This window comes from Solanum dulcamara, chromosome 3 (assembly GCF_947179165.1).
Source record: "Solanum dulcamara chromosome 3, daSolDulc1.2, whole genome shotgun sequence".
Classification (NCBI taxonomy): domain Eukaryota; kingdom Viridiplantae; phylum Streptophyta; class Magnoliopsida; order Solanales; family Solanaceae; genus Solanum; species Solanum dulcamara.
In genome coordinates this window covers 79,505,951-79,516,042 of record NC_077239.1, presented here as the reverse complement: position 1 = coordinate 79,516,042, position 10,092 = coordinate 79,505,951, and the positions used below count along the sequence as shown (strand labels likewise).

General features: G+C 32.3%; 1 protein-coding gene across 1 annotated transcript; it reads right to left on the bottom strand.

Moving 5' to 3' along the window:
- Positions 1-6,602: 6,602 nt before the first annotated feature.
- On the bottom strand, positions 6,603-9,516 carry LOC129883210 (beta-amylase 1, chloroplastic). The gene is made up of 4 exons (XM_055957817.1): positions 8,791-9,516; positions 7,907-8,117; positions 7,698-7,808; positions 6,603-7,606 (listed from the first exon to the last, which is right to left on the bottom strand). The coding sequence occupies exons 1-4, from the start codon at positions 9,402-9,404 to the stop codon at positions 6,809-6,811; spliced, it is 1,734 nt and encodes a 577-aa protein (XP_055813792.1). The 5' UTR covers positions 9,405-9,516; the 3' UTR covers positions 6,603-6,808.
- Positions 9,517-10,092: the final 576 nt, after the last annotated feature.

The window sequence follows — 10,092 nt, the reverse complement described above, 5'->3', positions numbered from 1 at the left end:
CGAGTTTGAACTAGATCTTCTCTAGACAAACGTTTGATATTTAAGTGAAGAAGAATAGATAGATGGTAGAGATAACCAAGACTTACTCAAGTGGTTGAGCATCTCCATCATCAACCAGTAAATTAAATACTAAAATACTACTGATTCTCCTTGAGAGAAGAAAAAAAATGCAAACAACAAAAAATCAATTTGCAAAGACAGAAGAAACTTTCTTTATTACATACTCATAATGAGGATTCTAATGAGAGTAAATCTCAATCAATAAAACAACTTCACTATAACACCAATAAGATGCATGGAATTTTAAACCATAATTAATAAAACCTATGAAAATCAGCTCACCTTATAAGAATCATTTTTATAATTCTTTTTATGAGAAATCTCACAAACTACTAAATAATGTTTTCACTTATGCCTAATTAAAAGCATATATGAAAATCTTAGAATTAAATATTAAAGCTGAGATAAACTGAGAAATATGTTAATTCATTTCTCTCTTTCAATTTTTTTCTGATCCAATTCCAAGTGTGTTCTTCACTCCTTCAACTGCACCTTGAGCCATGTGAATCATTTGCTCTCCAGTCTGAATTACAATAAATAAAAAAGAATTAATAGACATATTATCAATAAAAAAATTAAGAAAAAAAGAGAGCAGCAAGTTTTGAGTATATTAATAATTTTTTATAAGAATTTAACTTATAAAATCAGTTCACTCGGAAAACATATGATGGAAAACAGATTTTCATTAAAATACTGAGAGTAGCCACTAAATCTATTTTTTTTTCCTTACCGATTCAATCAAAATATATGTTGAAACAACCACTACTTACTTTTAAGTGAAAAAATTTAATGAAAAAATAGTGAAATTTTAATAGTGTGCGTCATCCTCGTCCTTCAATTTAAGCAACAAAAGGATACTCAATTGAACATCCTTTGTCAAAATAATATATTAATGTACGGTATAAAAAGAAAAGTATATTATACTGCATATATATAGATCAATAATTACTTTTCACAAATATATTTTAAATTTTGAATACCTTTAACGAAATTCCGACTCTAATAAATAAATGGTAATTTTTTCAAAATTCCGTAGTGAAAAAACTCAATTACAATTTATTCCGACTTTTTTGGTAATTACCCAAATTCCCTTTTTTTTCCAGATTTCTGATACATACGAATGACGCTGATACATCGCGATTTGATACATAAGTCTTTTTCATGATACATCCCTAATTGATACAAACCAAACATTGTAATATCAATAAAACTTATGAATCAACTTATAACACCTAATATATCATGAACACAGTAAAAATAACATTAAAACTTATGTTTTACTGATACATTGTGTGTTTGGTTTGTATCAACTAGCCATGTATCATGAAAAAGACTTATGTATCAAATCGCGATGTATCAGCGTCATTCCTATGTATCAGAAGATGAATTTTTGAATTTTTTACAAATAGTAAAGAATAATTGAAAATATAGGAATATAAGATGTGTAATTTGATAATTTTTCTTAAATAAATTACCTGCTGAAGGAATCCAGGGTTCAGTTGATCTTTGTTTTCCTGAACAGATTGATGAGCACTTTGGGTAGCATTTTCAGCCTTATCAGCCAATGAACGTGCTGTATTCTTTGCCGACTTTGCTAGTTGTTCTGTCTTGGCCTGTTGCATTTGTTATTCATCAATGGTCTCAATTACATAGGGGGCAGCCCGGTGCACTTAAGCTCCCGTTATGCGCAGGGTCCGGGGAAGGACCCGACCACAAGGGTCTGTTGTCACTGGCGGATCCAGCGTGTAATGAGGGGGTTCATCCGAACCCCCTTCGGCGAAACATTATACTATTTATACATGGTTAAAATATTTTTTTATGTATAAATAGTAGATGTCGAACCCCCTTCGGCTAGTTCGTGTGTCTACCTTTTCAGATTTTGAACCCCCTTATTAAAAATCCTGGGTCCGCCACTGTCTGTTGTATGTAGCCTTACCTTGCATTTCTGCCAGAGGTTGTTTCCAAGGCTTGAACCCGTGACCTCCTGGTCACATGGCAGTAACTTTACCAGTTACTCCAAGGCTCCCCTTCCGGTCTCAATTATATAAAATAACAATAATAATAACATACTCAGTATAATTTCATAATTTTATATATTTGATCAATTTTTTAGAGAAAAAAAATATTCTTTTCATTTTAATTTGTTGCTCTCTTTCCACACTTTTTTCTTTTTAATTTCGTACATGATGTCAGCATCACTGCTATGGAATAATATTTTGTGATACTCCATTGATATATTGATACTATATTGGCATCATATAGGATTGAGCTTAATTATCTGTGATATTCCGTTGGTATATTGATATCCTATCGGTATCATATAGGATTGAACTCTTTTTTTAAGAAATAAAAATAAAACAATTAAGAGAAAATTATTAAAATCACAATCTTATTTATTAAACTTTAAATTAGTAAATATATTTTTTGTGATACTCCATCGATATATTGAAACCATATCGATATCATATAGGACAACGTGAATTTTTAAATATATTTATGTCATTTTAAAATAAAAATGGGGTATGAAAGTAATGGAGCATTTAAGGATAAATATTTTTCTTTTTTGGAGTATAAGTGTTATTTTCCCTTCTCTTTTTACTTAGTTTATAAAAGAATGACTCTTTCTTTTTTTTCATAACTTTTTAATTTCAACTTTCTACATGATTAAATAATATTTTGGTACATTTGACAGATCTTTAATTTTAGACCATAATATTCAAAAAAAATAATTTAATTTCTTAAATTTCGCATCAAGTCAAAATAGGTCACTCAATTTGAAATGGAGGGAATATATATTTTTGAGTATTTTTGGAGGCTGACAAATGTAGTTTTTTCTCTGAAGTACTTTTGGTATATTTTGGTCGAGCACAAATATTGCTTTAATATTAACAAAGGTGTTTTTGAAATTGATTTGTCAAATACAAATTACTTTCTCTATTCTTTCTTAGTTACCATGATAAGATTTGACATAATTTTTGAGAAAAAATTAATAAGAAGTGTTGTTTAACTAATGTATTCTTTATTAATTCTTTAATTTTTATCTTTATATACACTTAATTCTAGATTAATTAATGTTAAAGGCAAAACTGAAAAAAATAATTAATTCTCTCTTGATTATTTAAATTGACAACTATTTTAAAATAAGTATTTTTAATATACATGATAATTAAAAAGAAACGGATATAGTACTAATATGCAGAAGTATTTTCTTGAAAACCATGTCCGATAAAAGAAATACTTTTTTAAAATAAGCAAAAAAAAATAAATTAAAAATGACCAAACAAGCTAATTATGTTTAAAAATAATTTTTGCGAATATTAATATTTTTTGGGGCGAATATTACTCGAAAAGAAGCCAGAAATAATATTTTTTAAAGAAAGATACAAAATAAAGTTATGGATATTTTTTTTGAAAAAATTACCTAATTACATTTCTTTATTTACCATATTTTCCATTACTTCCATCCATTTCAAAAAACTTCAAAAATCTCTTATTTCCATCCGGATACATTAATTCAATAATCCGAATACATTAATTCTGATTCATAAATTATCTCTATGTTCAATGTATCAGTTCGATTGTGCCAGTGATGAACGGCAATCTATGAATTCACTAAAACTACTACTTTCCTCCTAAGTAATATTTTTTTAAAAAAGTTTTGAAGAAATAATATATTCTCTACTTTTATGTTTTTATATATTTATTATTGAAAAATTTAGTTTTAATTGTTTTTCTTACTTTTTTCTCAAAACAACAATGGTTGGTAAAAAATATAATCAATACATTCAGTTGAATTCAATATTTTCAATACAAAATATAGTTACATAAGTGGAAAATATTGAATTTTTGATACATAAATTTCAAATTTGTGAAGAATTCATCGGTAAAACATAAATATTGAACCATCAAATTTAAATTCTAAATCAATTTTCATACATCAAAAAGGGATCGAAGAAAAGGAAAAAGGACAACGAAAATATAACTCATACCTATTATGTGAAAGACTATTATCGATACTATTACTCTAAGTATTTGTCCTAAATAAAGTATCAACACTAATAATTATTACAACTCCAATTTCACACTTCATGGGACTGTGGCTCGATAGGTTACGTTATAACTGATATTACTAGATTATAAGTCTCGATAGTATAAAAACAATTTTGATTTGTAACGAATATATATTACTTGCATGTTGTAGGTAGTATTACCTGAGCTTGGCCGTGGAACTCACCAGCTTGTTGAGCACTTGACATTTTGATTATTGATTTGAAAGAGTTATTTTAAGTAAATAATATAAATATTAGTAGAAAAGTTTTATTTTTGAACTTGATATATTATATTATATATTTTTTTGAATAACATCTTGGTTGATTAGACCTATTTATACAGAGTTTATTGGTTAATTTGATTGGTGATCCATATTTTTTTGCTTTTGACTTGGTTCCTGTGGTTAACTAATTTGCTGTAGTTTCTTTGTTTTTTTTTAAAAAATTAGTAAGTTTATTGTCACATAAAAAAGGGATAACTCGGGGCACTAAATACTCATTATGCATGAGATTCGAAAAAGAGGCGGATCATAAAGGTTATTATACCTTACATTTCTTTGTAAGAAGTTGTTTTCACAATTCAATTATCAAACCACATTAAATAAAAATATTCTTTTATATTATCCATCTTTATTTATACTAGTTTTTCTAATACTTAATATAGCACAATATATTTCTTTTTAATTAATCTTTTTTGCGTTTGAAGAAAGGAGAGGTATTAGAGTACTCCGACTCCAAGCGCGGAGCTAGGTGAGAGCAAGAGAGTCTTAATTAGCTTCTTCTTATATTTACTTTTTTATAATTTGAACCTTTTTAATGAAAACTTAGCTCTGTCCCTACTCCAATTTGTTTTTTGGTTGATAATCAAACTAAATTAGATAAAGAGACACAAAAATTAAACATCAATAGATTACTCTAGTACTACTATATAGAAGCGGCTAGAAGCAGACAATTGTTCATCGACATGTTTGCTTCTAGCCGAGAGTGTTTTTGAAAATTCAGTATTCTTCAATTTATTTGTCTTAATTATTATTTTTTTAATCTGTTATACATTTTAAAATTACGTAAAAAGTACTATAAATTATAATAATTATCAACTTAAAATATTTAAAAATCATATAAAAAAACCTATGATTAAGTGATGTTCTAAATATTTTCGCTTTGATTTTTAATTATTTAGTTTGATGCAAACATCGTGTGTGGTTAAGTAGTATCTACCTATCCCCACCCCCACCCCCACCCCCACACAGCCTTTTTTAATATTACTTCACTTGGAAATTTAACATCCACTAGAATATCCAGACCCTATGGTCCACAATCAAACAAACAGAAAAAACAAGTTTAACCCAATTATCTAATTTTTATAAGGTCCAAATTATCTTATAGAACAATTGAGTGATTATTGTCCACTCCTACAACTTATTTACTTTATATGCTACATGTGTAAGGTTTAAATTAAGTTAAGTTCTCTAATCTTTACCTAACCCCACCCCCACCCCCACCCCCTCCAATCAAAAAAAAACTAATCATACACCCTCCATCTTAATTATATGGCGATGATCGAACACAAAAATTTAAAAAGTAAAAAAAATTAACACATAATTAAGCGTTGAAATCGTGTGTGTGTATAGTTAAAAGAAGAAAAATTTGTTAGTAGTTGAGCAGTTTATAATTTTGTGCATGATAAGAGCCATGTGAAATAAAACTAAAAGTCTGGCAACTTTAGGTGTTATAAGTTTTTGTCTTTATACTTTACAATGGAGATCCGTGTGAAATATCTTCTTCTTTTTTTGACTGCTCCTAGCCACCAAACTTGGACACGATATTAAGTAACAAAATAGATGTTTTTATGTAATGCATAATTCGTAGATAGACATATCCTACACAACACTAATCACTATCAGGGCAGATTTATAGTATAACGAGCGGGCTTATCCAGTAGTTTCGGCTAAATGTGTAACAAAAACACACTAAATAACTAAATAAATAGGTTCAACAAATTAAAATTCTAAATTCACCCCAATCCGACCTCAGGAACCAATCACCGAGAAGTTTCTCAAGGAATAGAGACCTCACGAGCACATGAAAAACTTATGGACTTAAATAATTGCCACTACTTCAAGCAAAGTACCAAACAAGTTTTGGACTTTGTGCACACATTATGTGCTAGAAGGAATGGGTTTGACATATAAAAATGCCATCCCAAAGTATGGGACAATAAGAGATGGGAAATAGAGAGGAAGTAGATGGGGGAGTCTTATAACAATCAATATTGAGAACCAAAAGTTAAATTTCTTAACTGTTAAGTATTCGAAATCCATTACTTCAATTAATCTAGATTTACGCTAGATTGGTATTATACTAGAAGGCACTTATTATCAGAATATTTTTGATTCTCAAATCACCTCAAATTAAAAGTGAAAAAATTTCGACATCCAAGGAACGATTTGTTACAAGAATATACAATAGTGATATTGGGATCCGAGAGTTGCATTTACTACTGAATTATGTATCATTTCATTAAGACATAATATCTAACTTTGAAAAACTACACGATGAACGGTTTTACAAACATATAAGAAGAACAATAGAGAGCTATAAGATCCTGGTAACATGTTGAAAAACTTCATGCGAGCTAGAAGGATCAAAAACAGTACTATTTGGCATCCATCTGCATAAGCTTTTTAAACACTTGATGCTTAGTGCATGAGGGCTTCTTGCACTAACGGCTTAGTTATATGCACGAAATGCTCTGCCTCCCTCTCTACTTGTTCCCGGCATTTGTTAGCGTCTTTTCCTTCTTTCATTTTCTTCACAAAGGCAACGAATCGCCTCCAATTATCAGGATGGAATAGGTCCGGATTCATCCTCAAATATGTAAACGCACACATCTCTCTGTAACCTGATTGATCGTCGATATTCAATGAGGACGCTTGAAGGATCTGTTCATGTGCATAATCATCGTATCGTGGCAATGCATTCTCCCCAGCAAGTGGAACTTGAGCTTCCTGAGTTGCTAAAGCCACTTGCCTAACCAACTTCTCAGGTGCACATTGTGCATCTTGTGGCTGCTCGTGGTCTCGCATCTCAATACATGTGAAGTTGAAAATTGCACCGTGGCGAGCAAGCATCTGGGCAATGGGAAGGTAACCATCTCGGTAACGGGTGTTGTAGTACCCAGCGGTCAGTTCAGGGGCATGGGACCTTGTTCCATAGTGCCAGTGAATGCCTGCAATTTTAACTGATATCTTAACGCCCTTGTCCTCAAATATCGCCTTGGCTGATTGCACTATCCTCTCACCATGGTCCAAAAGCATTTGAGAATACCAACTGAGGAAGTACTCCCCATATTGACTATCCCATCCACCGCCTTCCTTCTTGAAAAAGTTGGTATCTTCTGGCCAATTGTTGTACTGACCAGCATCGGTTGGACCGGTGTGTCCCCATTCAGGCTTACCAAAAGCTTCTGCTGCAGCCTGTAAGCTGCTGATCATGTACTGCAGGTAGATCAATTTAGCAGAATAAACCATCAGTGATAATGAAGTTATACACTAAAACACAGCATAGAAACCAGAACTTGCTTTATACCTTGTCATAACACTGAAAAGCACCAATTCCAGGGAATTTCCATGTTTCATCTTGTTCAGGGTAGGATGGATAACGGAGCTCTCCAGCTGGACCCATCCCGACTTGAATTTCCTATATTACACAAATCATTCCGGAAAAAAATGAGCTTTTTACTCTTCGACCAGAATTTCGTGCAACATAGCTAAAGACTGAAAAGGCGCAAGACTTACCACGATAGTGTCACCTAGGAGGTTCTCAAATCTATCTCTAAACCCTCTCATGAAATCAGAATAGCATTGGACAGGAGTCCTCCCTTTAAGAACTGGAAGTGTGTCACAACCGAGCGATACATATTCAAAATTCCTCCTTCCCCACTGATCTGTGTATGCAAGGTCTGGATCCTTCTCCATCTCCTCAACAACCCACCTTGGAAGAGGAATCCTGAAATTTCAAAATCTACTTTAGCACGCCAGAAAACAACGACTATACATTGTGACTAGTAGAAATCAAGACTCAAAACGTCAATTAAAAAAAGATAACCCAATTATAAGCATATGACAGTTTAGTAGCACTATATCTTAATTGCAGCTCTTCTTGAATAACCCAAAAGATCCTTTATGAATTCTTCATATTCCATTTTACTCTATTCAGGTTGATTCCAATCTATTATAAAGTCATTTGCCTTTTCAGGTAAATTAGTTCTTTAAATAGTTCATTTAGCACACCATCTAAAAAAGCATTTCATTATACTTTTTTTTAACTTTCTTCAAATTAATCTGAATAAAGGTTAGGTAACTTGAGCAAGTTTATGCCTTTTCCAGATCCTATGAATCTTCTATCTAAAAGTATATGTTAAAAGAGAAACACCACATCAGTGAGGAATGAGATCCTGGAGTCGGCTTAAGCAATCCTTATCCCTTATCTAAACTTTTGAGCTTTGGGTTGAGTTAGGTCGTTTGATTTGACAGTACTAAAATTACATATTTATTTATTCTAAAGTAATTTAGTTTTCCAACAATTCTAGATTTTGCATCCCAACCCATAAATTTGCGGTTAACCGAGTTAAAAATAGCAATTAATCAATGAAAAATTGGGAGTTGAAGAATATACTAACGTGCAGGAATCACCGACGTTTCCGCCACATTGATGAAACGACATCACAGCTTGAACTTTAAGCCCATGCTTTTTCGCCATTTCCATAAGCTCAGCATAACCGCCCCAATTATACTCACCCGGAGCATCTCTCTCCACTAATCCCCACCACACATCCATCATAATCCCTTCCACGCCAGCACTCTTCAACGCCTGCAAACTCGCGTTCATCGCCTTCTTCCGATTCACCGTATGATCCATTTTCACACTATCTAACGGCATCATAACAAACACCGGCACTCCTTTCTCTTTCTCCGACGAATTTCTTACCTTATGTTCTCTCTCTGTAACCTCCACCTCATGAGTTTCCATTAACGCTTGACAAGCCACCGATAAATCCGGCCGCATCCCACCTCCTAACATCGGACTCATCGGCGGCGACGGCGACGGCGACACCCTGTCGATTTCAGCTCCTGTTTTTTGCACCGATACTTTTAGATTCGTCATCGGTGTTCTCCACATAGCTGATGTAGCTGAACTCCCCTTCGCCAGAACTTCGCATGAAACTCCATCGGTTTCCGCCGTAAGCGACGTTCCTGATAAGGCACCAATCTGGTGTGGCATACTCATTGCCATAATAATATTATTATTATTATTATTCAGATAAAAAAGAGGATTTTTTGTTTGTTTGTTTGTATTACACCAAATTGATGGAGAAAATGGGGAAGGAGAAGTATGGAATTCTTGTTTATTTATAGAGTGAGTAAATAAAAAATGAAAGTTAGATAAGATTATATGAAGATAAAAGGCACCGTTACGTTTACGCCACGTGTAAAAAAAGACACTTGGCAATGAATCAGCGAAGGCGCAGGCGATGGCTGAGATTGCTTGATCACGTGAAAGGGACGGTGGATATTTCGAGACGTGTGAGGGTCCCACCAATGAAAAACTCGTGACAAAATATTATAAATAATATGATAAATCATTTTAAATAAAGGATAAAAGAAAAAGAAATTTGAGGTACACGAAAAGGAAAAAGGAAACGATTTTTGGAGGAAAGTGAAGGATATTTTTTCCCTATTTTTTAAAATATGACACGTGGCCGTGTTTGGAGTTCGGACGGTGAATTATTGAGTCATTCAGATAAAAAGGAGCCATGTCGGCCCATCTTCGAACCCTATACATAGCAAAAATTTAAGTGCATCAGATTGCTTTTTTATACAAATAAAAAGAAGCCACTTAATATTTCAATATTTCTTTCTTTATATATATTCAATTCTGCTTTACGTTTTGCGATTGAATGAATTAAAAAACTATCATAATG

Coding starts and splice junctions, on each gene's coding strand:
- LOC129883210 (XM_055957817.1), bottom strand. CDS start 9,404: ATGGCAATGAGTATGCCACACCAGATTGGTGCCTTATCAGGAACGTCG. Junction 8,118..8,790: donor AACGTCGGTGATTCCTGCAC/GTTAGTATATTC, acceptor TTGAAATTTCAG/GATTCCTCTTCCAAGGTGGG. Junction 7,809..7,906: donor TCCTAGGTGACACTATCGTG/GTAAGTCTTGCG, acceptor TGTGTAATATAG/GAAATTCAAGTCGGGATGGG.